A 13347-nucleotide genomic window follows, 5' to 3' on the forward strand; every position below is an offset into this window, starting at 1 on the left:
CAGGCTCAAGTGATGCTCCCACCTTAGTTTCCAAAGTGCTAGGATTATAGACGTGAGCCACCATGCCTGGCCTCCGTGATTTTTAACTGTAGCCTCATTGTTATTTCTCCCTCCCTTTCTCTCTCTCTGTGTCACACACACACACACACACACCCCAATGTCTTCAAAGTGTTGACTACACGTAATTCTATTTAGTGACCAAAAAATTAACTACAGAATAAAACCATAATTTTCATTAGGTATTGTTGAAACATAGAAGTAATAAAAATAGATCAAAGTTAAAAAAATGACTACTAGAGAATTTGGGAAGAGAAGTACCTTTTTAATAGATACATAAATTATAGTTATTTAGAAAACAATAACTTTAGTGTTTCTAGAAAGTAGATGGCATTTCTAAAAAATAGTTACATACACTTGATAAAGAACAGATATTCCTTCTGAATTTAGAACTTTATGAGTTATTGTTATAATTAGTAAGGCTGAATTTTAACACAAAGGACTATAATAAAACATTCTTTGAATATTAAAATAATTCCCCCAAAACCTATATTAAGCTTTACAAATTTCAGGCTAAGTCATTCCATCTGAAACTCTGTCCAAGATATACGTGGCTGTGAGTAATGTGTTTCTGTGAAAGTCTTTTGGATGAAAATAATGAACTTTGGGTTTTAGAATATTTGATTTACTGCCTTTGGGTTCCTCTCCTGCCTGTTTCTCTTGCTAAACATTCAGACTGAGACTTTACTATGACTAATCTTACTCCATTCTTGGACATTCTGCCTCTGCAGTGGGGAAGGAGACCCTCCCGGATTATGGTGAATATTTAGCTCTGAATCAAATGAATGTTTAAATCTCTAAGACTTGCAGTAATGTTGAATTTGGCTGGTTACCCTGTGGTTATAATATTTTAAGCCTTTAAAAATATACAGATTCTCAAATAGCGACAAGCTTTTTTCCTGATTTTTTTTCCTGCCTAGCAACTTTGCTATTATCCTCACTGTCTACTTCAAACAAACTGTATGCAGTTTACAATTCTTGTAGCATATGGTTGCTGCCTACAAGCACTTTGTGTGCCTTGGCAAACAGCCACATGCAACATTGAAGAATGGTTTCTTGGATGAGTACTAGAGAATTTTGTTTCTATCCATTTTTCTACTTGAGTTCAACTTTTAAGATAGGGTTGGGTTAGACGTTGTTTCTTTCTTCCCTTCTCCTTCCTTCCTTTCTTCCTTCCCTTTCCTCTCTCCTTTCCTGTTTCATTGTTGCAGCTATCCTTCACCCTAGGTAATTTATGTTGTCAATATCATTAGAGGTTCTCATCAAGCAATGTTAATGTAATACTCATGTTGACAACCCCAAGTGTTTCTAGCTTTTGCTTTCTCCTGAATCCTCACCTATATTTCAAATCATTTTGATTAAGATCCATTGGATTTTTGTTTTGTACTTCTGGCCTGAAGAGAAATCCTCATGGCAGAAAAAGTGTTGGTTTGTAAGCCTCATCACTGATATTGAGACCCAGTGTAGATATCTGTTTCGGAAAAACAATAGGTTTATTTAGCATTAATTGAAATGAGGGCTGGGTGTAATTTCCTGCTGCAAAGGAGAAATTGGGAAGGAAGGAGCAGAAGCTTTTAGAATATAGACTGGGTCTGACAGCAAGATATGAATATTCTGTCTTGAGACATTGGTAGTGCAAGAGGTAGGGGATCAAAGCACAGGCCCTTGTTAGTGTGAAGTCCCTTAACCCCTCAGTCCCTAGCTCCGTTTCCCACTTCCAACCCTTTCCTTGCAGGAAGCCTGGAATGGGATGCCCTGGCACATGAGGGGGCGGCAAAGCAATGGGCTGAGAAGTGTAGGAGAAGCAGCTGCAAGAGGTGAGCTTGTGTTTCTCTTCTCTGTTTTGGGGCCCCTTGTGGCCATCGTTGTGTCCATGCTGTCTGCACAGATTGCAGTCTGCTTTTCTGCCATTTGATCAACTGGTTGAATTCATTTGTCTACCATTGGGTTACTTATTTTTGCCCAACATAATGATAGTCTAAGTACAGTCCAAACTCACTTCGGATTTATAGAGCATTAGTCTACCATAGTCCCAAGTGCAAGTAAGAGATCATTTTTTGATTAGCATCTAAATATTCTGCATTGAGAAAAATGCATTAAGGGGTGAGAGAAATGTATGTGTAATAATGCATTTATGTATACATATAAATATATACGTGCATATATGTATATAAACACATATTCACACATCTATACGTATGTGTATATATACATATAAATACACACATATGTATATATTATGTATATGTATAGTTTAAATGTAACCTGGACATCCATAAATTACTATGGAACTTATTAAACCATATATCCAAATAAGCAGAACATCACATTTTCAGTATTTATATATCGCAGTGGAAGTCTTTAAACATCAAATCTTACTGGTGATTAACAAATTTAAATATTATCTTAACAGAAAAGTAATATAAATTTGCCATCTGTATGTTTTGTTGCCCTTTGGGAAAATTATACTGTCAACCAGTGTTAAATAGAAAACCTTCAAATCAGTTATAAATTGACAACAAATAGCAAAGTCTGAATCAATATGTTCTGCCTAACATTAAAAAATGTCTTGATCCTAATTCTCTTCCATTTGACATCTCTAGCCCTTAATGCCTTTTTCAGAAGTCAATCTGTTATGCTGAATAGGCAAAGAGGCAGGAAGAAGCCTCTGAAGGCACGGTGAGGCTTAGTCGACGCCTTGCAGATTGGTGTCAGCCACATTGCGCGGCTGGGCCCCTGCTGGCAGCTCCTCTGCTGCTGCTGGTGGGGGCTGCCTACTGGGCTCGCATGCGGGCACCATGGCTGCAACGTGCTCTTCTGCTGTGCATGCTGGAGCAGGCACATCTGCCTCCATCTCCTGTAGGGAGGCGTCGGTGGGAGCCTGTGGGGCCTGAGCAGAAGCTTCTGCCTCTGGCTTCCAGGATTGTTGATCAGCCTGTGCTCCAACAGGGAGACCCTCGCATTGGGTTTCTGCTCCCAACACGGCAGGAGAATTACTGGCCTTGGAGGGAGGTTCAGCCTCACTGCCTCCTTCGGCTTCAGCCTGAGGAGTTAAGGGAGGCAGGGGACTCTCTGAATCCCGTGAAGGGATCAGAGGGGATTGCTCTGGCTCCTTGAGAGCGGCGTCACCACTCTCCTGAGAACTGCCGATTTCGGGTTGGGTTTCTTTGGACTGATGCGGGGTTGACTCTGGATGATGAATTATCATGAAGGCTGTAGCCAGATTTTTCACAGCGGTTTGGACACTATTAACCTCCTCTGCGTCAATCTCTTGATCCACAGAGACATTTGACTCTGGTTCTTCATCGGAGGTGTGCTGACTTTGGTCATCCTTTTCAGATATTTTTGCGTCTCTAATTTTTTTGTAGAGTTCGTTTCTCTCTTCTTGTAAAGCACGGCAGAGGTTCTCTAGCCTCCCAATTTTCATCACGAAGCACTCATATTCTTTAGCTCTCAGTGCTTTCTGTGATGTGAAAACACACGCACATACACACACACATGAAATGACATGATAAGCAAAATGTCTAGGATGCTCTCTGGAAACAAGCAAAACTATTTGTCCCAGAATTTGTCTACTAGAGGCTGAACAGACGCTTGGTCATGGACGTCACTTCCTTTTTTTTTTTTGGCATTGTGTACTAGACTGGTAGATTTTTTAATCACCATAGCCTATTCATTGGGAAAGAAAGATGGTCAGGCTTCCTTCTGCTTTGGTCCATAGCCTCTCAAATCTTATGGATGAATTTTCTGCTTCTAAGACTTAGAAGGTAGAAGCAAGACTTGTGGCAAGATAAATGAGATGGATTGGGACTTGGGTTTCAGCAATGCCTTCCTTATCTATTCTATGAATAAACTGCTATGTGCTAATCCCAGCGGCCACTTGATTTATGTTGATGAGTAATATCTCTTTGGAATTGGTTGCAATTTGAGAAGAATTGTTAGAACAGTAATTATAACCATAGAAATTCACCATATACTAATTCATGATGCTGGCTGCTCAAACGGTTCAATTTTTTCCTCTAGAAATGTCTATTTGTGCATGAAAATGTTCCTGATTATCTCACTCCTTCACGTCACCTCTGAGCTACTCTGTCCCTTTGAGACCTTTTTTTCTCCACTCGTTATACATGGAGAGACCTTCACCTGTAAGCCCTACCTCTCGGGTCAGGGGCCATGTATCTTTGCCTTTGTACTCTCAAAACCTACTTGGAGCCTGGCATGAGATCAGTATTTAAATGTCTATTGGAGGAATTAAAAAGATATCTCCATATCTGTTTATATTAGAAAATAGCACGTGCACTGGACGCTTGGGCTGGTGTCTTCTCACAGTATGTTCAAATCAACTAATTAATTTATTCAGCACCTGTTATGTGTCAGACACTGGGGAAATTTAAAGTAAAATAAGACACTCATCCTACCTTTAAGGAATTCACAACCCTTAAAGGGGACAGCTGCCCTGGGTACAGCTATAGAATCAACAGGTAAGCATGTGACTTAGGGTCACAAAACTCTTTGTGAGTCTGGACCTGATTCTAAATGACCTTTGCTCTTATTATACTTATTACAATTTAAAATGTCACATCCTGCCACACCAAATTCAGCTCTTTTTCACACATAACCATTTGTACTATTAGGTTATAATTGTATTATAAGTCTGAATATTTTGACTAGACAGAGAGGATTAAAGCTAAGGGAGAAACTTCCTCACCTCTTCAATCATGTCCAACAGAGCTTTGTTACAGTTCTCAAATCGGGCTTTCCATGTGGCTGTGTCCTTTTCCAGCTTCTTCATTTTCTTAGTTGTCTACAGAAATTAGAGTGAGTGTGTGTTAATCTTGAAGAGTTAACATATCAAGGAAGCTATTAGCTCCACATGTGAGACCAGGAGAAGTCCTTTTGTTACCAGCTGCTGAAGCAAACAAATGTTCAATGTCAAGAATGAAGATTGCAGCAGAGTCATGATTTATTTCTGAGCCATCTAGGGCAGTGGTGAGCAAACTTATTTGCACCTGAGCCAATTCAGGAAACAGGAAATGACTTAGGGGCACATGGTTTTGTCACTGCTTTTTCTTTCATTTAAAAGAAGAATATCTTTATGGAGTTCCATGAACAAGCCTGTAATTTAGGATATTTACTGTATTGAATAGAAGACTATCACAGTGGGAAAGCTGGTATGGCCTTTTTAGCCATTAAAATGTTGATAATACCTGGGCACATCTGAGAAGTAGCTACACAAAAGCAGTCTCTGTATTTTCTGGGTCTTTACATTTATAGAGTGAGGTAGAGTTCACAAAATGTGATTACATGCATTATTTATTTTACCCCCATTTTATAAATGGAGAAACCGAAGTTTGGAGAGGTAGAGTAATATTTAGGTGAATTAACAGAATAGTGGGGCTGCCATTATTTTATTTCATTTAGTGAAGCATATAGAATGTCTGGTGATCACCAGGCCCTGGGCTGGGTGCGAGGAAGTAAGAAGTGAATAAAATGCAGCCTGTCTTTTTCGAACCTGAGGCTACTCACATTCTTGTTTGTAGGATCTCTTCTTTGCTTGGATGAAGTGGAGAACAAGGCATGTACTCAGGTGCAGTTTTCTTGTATGAAACATAGCTGGGCACTCGCTGCTTGGTGCCACGCTGCCTGAAGCTGGGTACCCACGGAGACCAGAGGCTGCGCCCAAGACTGTCAGCCCCTGGCTCTATAGACAAGCTAGGTTTTTAATTTTGATCATATTTTAATTTAGTTAGTAGTTTGTAAACTTCTTTGTTTTCTTGTTTTTTGTTTTTGTTGTTGTTGTTGTTTGTTTGTTTTTCACTCTTTTGCCCAGGCTGGAGTGCAATGGCGTGATCTTGGCTCACTGCATACTTTGCCTCCCGAGTTCAAGCGATTCTCCTGCCTCAGCCTCCTGAGTAGCTGGGATTACAGGCGCCTGCCACCACATCCGGCTAATTTTTTGTATTTTCAGTAGAAACAGGGTTTCTCCATGTTGGCCAGGCGGTCTTGAACTCCTGAAGTGATCCACCCGCCTCAGCCTCCCAAAATGCTGGGATTGCAGGCATGAGCCACTGCGCCCAGCCAGTTGTTTGTAAACTTTAAGGTCATCAATCTTTTTAAGAATGGTGAAAGCTATGGGACCACACTTCACAAAAATGTGCAGATGTGCATCATTTTTTTGTGTAATTTCTAGAGAGTTCTCAGATAAACTACTAATGTCCATAAATGGACCCAAGATTAAGAACTCCTGATTTACTATTTATTCCACTCTTAAAACTACATAATTTTGAAAAACACTTTTTCCTGTTCTAATTTATTCCAATCTTAAAATGCTAGAATTTCAAAAAAAAATTAAGAAAATGGATAGTTCCATTCTGAAGTGGGAGAACTGTAACATTTAACAAGTGTCAATCTTCTTCAGATTGCTCATTGTAAAATTTATCATAATATTTTAAAAATATATTTTAAGAGGATGTTTTCTACACTTCAAAACGATTAATGCCTATCCCTGTTTAGAAACACAGTTCTGATGGCTGATTTTGTATTGGGAAGACACTGAACAAGCTTTAAACATTACATTAAATTATAATACTGGCACCTTATATTTGAAAAATACACGTAAAAAGTTAAAATCCCTTCCAAAATGTATAATTTAACTTCACAATCTTGTGAGTTAGGCAGGGAAAGTAGTATCCGCATGGATTTAAAAAAATTAGAGGCCAGGCATGGTGGCTCATGCCTGTAATCCCAACACTTTGAGAGGCCGTGGTGGGTGGATCACATGAGGTCAGGAGTTCGAGACCAGCCTGACCAACACTGTGAAACCCCGTCTTTACTAAAAATATGAAATTAGCCGGACATGGTGTTACATGCCTGTAATCCCAGCTACTCGGGAGACTGAGGCAGGAGAATTGCTTGAACCCAGAAGGCAGAGGTTGCAGTGAGCCAAGATCATACCATTGCACTCCAGCCTGGGCAACAAGAGCGAAATTCCATCTCAAAAAAAAAAAAAAAATTAGATTCCGGAAGTTAAGTGAATTGATGAGTAAGACCACTTGATGAGAAAGAACACACCAGAATTGAATTCAGGCTTTCATCTTCTCATTCAAGGCTCTGTCAGTTACATTACATTACATAAGTTAAATTCTCTTCTAAGAAGGTTCTTATAAGATGGTATTTCCTATTCTAACATTCTACTTTTGGATATTTATATAAAAGATTTTTGGTTTTTTGTGTTTTTGTTTTGAGACAGAGTCTTGCTCTGTTGCCCAGGCCAGAGTGCAGTGGCATGATCCCACTCGCTGCAACCTCTGCCTCCCAGGTTCAAGCGATTCTCCTGCCTCACCCTCCTGAGTAGCTGGGACTACAGGCGCATGCCACCTCGCCTGGCTAATTTTTGTGTTTTTAGTAGAGACGGGGTTTCACCATCTTGGCCAGGCTGGTCTCAAACTCCTGACCTTGTGATCCACATGCCTTGGGCTCCCAAAGTGCTGGGATTACAGGCGTGAGCCACCGCATCTGGCCAAAAGTTTTGTTAAATTGCTAGCTCTGGTCTTTTTTTTTTTTTTTTTTTTTTTAAGTTATCCATGGGTTAGAAAAAGAACTATTCTTCCTCAGAGTGAAAATGTAACCTAGAATTTTTGGACTCCTGCTCAGATTAATTCACTAGATACTTACCAATTTAAAAATACAGCCCAAACCTCATTCCTACCTATAAACATTTCATTACTTCGCAAAATGCACCAAAATATCTTAGTGAGAGAAAAGGAAACCAAAGGAAATTTGCCTGTCAAAATAGAAAATGTCAATATTTTGTTGGTGATAAGCAACACTCACTTTGTCCATTTCCTGTTTGAACGTGGCAAACACCTCGTTGCTTTTAGTTAGTGTGCTCTGGAATTCTTCAAACCTTCCTGAGTAGAGAGTGAGCTGTGAACAGAGGAAAGAGTGGATCTTTCAGAATACTTCCAGAAGAAAACATGTCATTGTTTGTTATTTAAAGGAATTCTCAATATAGTATTAGTAATATGTTTAATTATTTTATTTACTACAACATTAACCTAGGCCAGTGAGCATGATTGAAATGCTTCTTTAAAGAAAAATGGAAAAATAGTCCAGGCGCGGTGGCTCATGCCTGTAATGCCAGCACTTTGGGAGGCCAAGGCAGATGGATCGCCTGAGGTCAAGAATTTGAGACCAGGAGAATGGCGTGAAGCTGGGAGGCGGGGCTTGCAGTGAGCCGAGATCATGCCACTGCACTCCAGCCTGGGCGACAGAGTGGGACTACGTCTCAAAAAAAAAAAAAGAGTTTGAGACCATTCTGGCCAACATGGTGAAACCCCGTCTCTACTAAAAATACAAAAATTAGCCGGGCATGGTGGTGGGCACCTGTAATCCTAGCTACTTGGGATGCTGAGGCAGGAGCATCACTTGAACCCAGGAGGCGGGGGTTGCAATGAGCCGAGATCACGCCATTGCACTCCATCCTGGGCAACAAGAGCAAAACTCTGTCTCCAAAAAAAAAAAAAAAAAGAAAAAGAAATGTTATTTCATTATATTAAAACTTTTATCAACATTTATTGAGTACTACGTGCATGGACTGTATGTACAAAAGTATTTAACCCATGGATCTGCATTTGAGGGACCTGCACTTCTAATGGGAAGACCATCTCAAAGACAACTTGACTATGGGACAATGGCTACAAAGTGAAGTCAGTTAAGGACAGTGGGTGATCGGAGAAGGTGAGCGTGGCAGGTGATCATGTGAGCCACATGTTTATGGAGAAGGTAAACCTGGAACTTGGTCTTGAAGGAAGGGGAAAAATAGACAAATGAAAAGACGTGATAAAGGCAGTGTGGGCTGGACACGGACGAGGGCCGTTGCCGTGATGCAGGTTGTACGCCACTCTAGGCAGTTGCCATTTCTGTTTCAGACATCAGAGTTTTGTATGTTTATGAATATAGCATTCTAGCCAATAGCAGTTAAATGTCCCTTTTTATCAAAATCAGTTTATTACATCAGTTTTCCACAGATGGAAGTAATGAGTCTTGAAAAAGAGATGCCTTTTTTTAATTTGCAGAGAAGCATTGTATGGGTTTGCATTTGCCAAGTGTGTGGCTCACCATAGAGATATAGCAAGGAGCATTTGTATTGCCAAGTCCTTAATTCCAGTGCTTGCATTCGGGGTGGAAATGGGGCAACACAGGGAAGGAAAGTGTGTAAATACTTGATCGTTAATGACAGTGATAAAATAATAAAATCTTGTCTTTGAAAATAATATTAGGGTAGCATGTTTTGAATGAGAGAGGATTTAGTATGGATGAGTCAGATTGGTCAAGCCTCAATTTTCAAATGAATCTTTGGTACTCTTGAGTGTCCAGAATAGTCCCAGGTCTTCAAATGGGTATAACATTTTCATACAACATATTTTTTTTGTATGAAGAAGCAGACTTGCAGCATCCATCAATAAACCAGGGCCCTGGCTGCACTGGATAGACCAGGAAGGCTGGGTTATCAGCTGGAAGGAAGGCACCGACTGGTGTTATCAGTGAGACCGTCTTTTTTAAAGTACAGAAAGCACCCTGAATGAAAGCTGGCAGATTGGAGAGTTTCCAGTCTTGGGGTGTGGGTGTGAGAGGGAATATGTATGAGTCAAACAACCCCTAGAGCCCAGAAAATTGCTTATCTAGAATGGGTTTTCCCCAGTAATTTGGAGTAGTGGAGATTTTACTGCAGTAGACAGCAATGATAACATAAATCATTTCCATAGAATACAGATTATCCAAAGAAAAGCCAAATGACAGCTGATCATCATTTTGAAATCTCTCATTTAGTACTGTGAGTATGTGATAGAACCAAAATTTGTTTCTCATGATTCCTTGACACACAGATTAAAGAAGACAGAGTAAAGGGGCATCAAGGAATTCATGGCCAAGAAGGGGCTCTCGGGTTTTACACACAGAGAGACACACACTCTCTCTCTCTCCCACATACACACACACACACACACACACACACACACACACACACGCATGGTGCATAAGACAATATTTTCTGTGGTTTTTTTTTTTTTCTTTCTTTTAAGGGACAGTCTGATTCTGTCACCCAGGCTAGAGTGCAATTGTGTGATTCTAGCTCACTGCAGCCTCAACCTCCTGGGCTTAAGGGATCCTCCTGCATCAGCCTCCAGAGTTGCTAGGACTACAGGCACATGCCACCATGCCTGGCTTTTTTTTTTTTTTTTTTTTTTTTCCACACAGGCTGGTCTCAAACTCCTGGCCTCAAGCAATCCTCCTGCCTCAACATCCCAAAGTGTTGGCATTACCGGCATGAGCCACTGTACCCAGCCAATCATGTGCGAGGCACTCTGACGTATTCTGTTTAACTGTGTTTTCTTTTTTTTCAAAATACTGCTTGGAATCCACTGTGGGCCAGAATTAATTTCAGGGCCCACAAATGGGTCAGACCTCTTGGTCTGAGACACTGTGCCCTAGGGTTAGGTTAGCTCTTGGGGACTGGCTACCTATCCTGTACATCATCCATTGGCCTAGGGTGGGAACAACTACCCCCAGCAGATTCTGGTCACCTTCTATCACAAAAATCTTTTCATTTGTATTCTCAGCCCGGCCTCTTTTGTTAACTTTTTCCTTAATTTCTCCCCATTCTTTTTCCAACTTATCAGTAACTCTAGCAGAGTTACATAGAGGCCTCAGACACTGTGGTCTCCTGAGCTGGTCCTCCCAATCCCTCTTGCAGCACTGTAGTTGCGGGCTGCAGACAGACGGGGCAGGAGTGAGCACGTGTCTAGTCCATCTCACAGATGCAGCCTTGTTGGAATCAGCAAGAACAACCACCCCCAGGACTTCAGCCTCAACATGAGCTAACAGGCATTAAAAGCCCTCGGCTTTGATTGTCTTCACTTAACTGGGTAAGGCTGTCATCATGTCTTACTTTTCCATTTGTACCTGTTACATTTTTCCATCATGTCTCAAAGCAAAGGCTTTAAAAAAGAAAAAGGCAGAATGTTCTTTGTGGTGTATTAACTGGGTGTATTAATTTGTTTCCTTTTCTTATGTTTTCTTGTTGCTGGCTCATGAGCGTGGAGAAGACAGACACACCCAGAGTTCTGAGAAGCAGTGTCTTGATTCATCACCAGCTCTTCTATGCTTTTTCTAGTTATGGTTTTCATTTTTGCTTTCTATTAAAAAAATTAATTGTAGTAAAATACACATAACACAAAAGTACCATCCTAACCATTTTTAAGTGTATAGTTCAGAATTGCTAAGTATATTTCCAGTGTGGTGCAACCAGTCTCCAGAACTTCTTCCATCTTGCAAAATGGAAACTTTATACACATTAAACAACAATTCCCCATTTCTTCCTTCCAGTGACCAGTCTAACATTTTGCTTTTCTTCCTATTTGACCTCTCTGTCTGGTGGCAAAAACTATGGATTTCTCAGATAACTCTAACACTCTCCTACTTACTAAATGTTTGTACTTCTTGTTTACTAAATGGATATTTGTTTGGTAGTGTCTTCCCTCTCACTATCGTGCTGACAGGATACATGTTTGGTTTCGTGTGTCATGTTCCCAGTCTCACTTTGGTATTTCACAGAGCCAGGGAAGGACATCCAGAGGTCATGCCCAGCATTTCCCCTGCCAGAGGCAGAAATAGAAACAAACTCTTCTATGATTAGAACAACAACAAAAATTGCATCAATTTTTCACTGAGCACCAAATTTTAATTACAGACATTCATGGAGATGGGAAACAACTGTGTCCAGGAATCGTCTTGGTGAACCTGTGAGATTTGGTTTGGGAGTAAGTCCTATGACAAGAACAGGTGCAGCAGTGCTCTCCTCTCACCTGTAGAGGTATGGGGAGGATTTCAGACTTTAAAGACTCTGATTACATGCTTTCCACAATTTACCCACTCATCTTTCTCCTTGGGTAGTATTTTGTGTCCACATCAGATATTGCTAACTTCCCACATCTGCTACTGTCTTCATCCTTGTTGATCCAAAGAACACTATTTTGTAGTGACAATTGTATCCCATTGATCATCTCTGACATTAATTCTGTTGCCTTGGCTTGTATAATTGAAAGCCAGACATCGCTTCCTTAAGTGAGAAGCCTGCCCCCAGTTGGCCAGCAGTTGTCTTATGACTGAAAAGTGACTTTTCCAGGAAAATAACATAATCTGTCCTTGATAATTCTGTTGCCCAGACCTTAGAAATGAGGCCTTGGCCTTGGCCTCCTGCTACTCCCACCCCTTTAAAGACAGCGTAAAACCAAAGGAAGTGTTGGAGTGTTATGTAAAAGAATCTGTGATAGAGTTTGTTTTCAAAGTTCAGAAGTTTTAGAAATATAATGTTGATACTTTTTAATGAGGAGCTTGTTTAAACATGATTACACATAGGGATTCAGGACCTCTATTTTCTTCTTGAGGCTTAAGTAATTATTGGAATTTCAAAGGTAACTTGGAGACAAAAAAGAAAGACAAAGGAGGGTTCTTGCAATTAGTGAGGCTGCCTGCACTGTGGAACACTGCAGGCAATGGAGAAGGCGGGGTCAACTTAGGTTAGGGCAACACTTCTTCAGCTCTGGAAGTTCTCTATGCTCATGAACTACAGCTGAATAGCATCTTGAGATCATCTTTTCTAGTGGTTCTTCAACTTTTTTGCAACTTAAGACCCCTGTTGGGCCGGGCGCGGTGGCTCACGCCTGTAATCCCAGCACTTTGGGAGGCCGAGGTGGGCTGATCACGAGGCCAGGAGATCAAGACCATCCTGGCTAACACAGTGAAACCCTATCTCTACTAAAAATACAAAAAATTAGCCAGATGTGGTGGCGGGTGCCTGTAGTCCCAGCTACTCAGAAGGCTGAGGCAGGAGAATGGCGTGAAACCGGAAGGTGGAGCTTGCAGTGAGCTGACATCATGCCACTGAACTCCAGCCTGGGCAACAGAGTGAGACTCCGTCTCAAAAACAAACAAACAAAAAAGGACTCCTGTTGTCTCATATTTCCCTCTCATATTTCCATATTTCCTTATTTGAATCCTTACCTATGAAATAATACTACTAGTTCATACACTAATTAATAGTCAAGCGGAGATTTTTCTCTCTCTTATTGATGATTATATTGCCAAACCTAGAACCATGCCTAGCACTTAGTAGATGCTCAGTAAATACTGGTTGAATTAATTATGCTTATTTTGGGCCAGACACTGAGCAAAATGCTTTGCATGCATGATTTGAAAACCAACTACATGTATTACATATGCATTAACTGA

General features: G+C 40.7%; 1 protein-coding gene across 4 annotated transcripts in view; it reads right to left on the reverse strand.

Annotated features, from left to right (window-relative positions):
• Positions 1 to 301: 301 nt before the first annotated feature.
• Positions 302 to 13347, reverse strand: part of TXLNB (taxilin beta) — an 82999-nt gene continuing 69953 nt past the window's right edge. For 3 of the 4 annotated variants that reach the window (XM_055265705.2, XM_055265710.2, XM_055265700.2), the window contains 3 exons: positions 7891 to 7983; positions 4766 to 4861; positions 313 to 3520 (listed from right to left, as the gene is read on the reverse strand). In XM_055265705.2, coding sequence (XP_055121680.2) covers positions 2744 to 3520; positions 4766 to 4861; positions 7891 to 7983 — 966 coding nt within the window. In that variant the 3' untranslated portion in view covers positions 313 to 2743. Of the gene's footprint in view, positions 3521 to 4765; positions 4862 to 7890; positions 7984 to 13347 lie in introns of all 4 variants that reach the window. The other variant, XM_055265708.2, reaches the window with a different exon arrangement.

Source organism: Symphalangus syndactylus, chromosome 2 (genome assembly GCF_028878055.3).
Source record: "Symphalangus syndactylus isolate Jambi chromosome 2, NHGRI_mSymSyn1-v2.1_pri, whole genome shotgun sequence".
In the NCBI taxonomy this organism is placed as follows: domain Eukaryota; kingdom Metazoa; phylum Chordata; class Mammalia; order Primates; family Hylobatidae; genus Symphalangus; species Symphalangus syndactylus.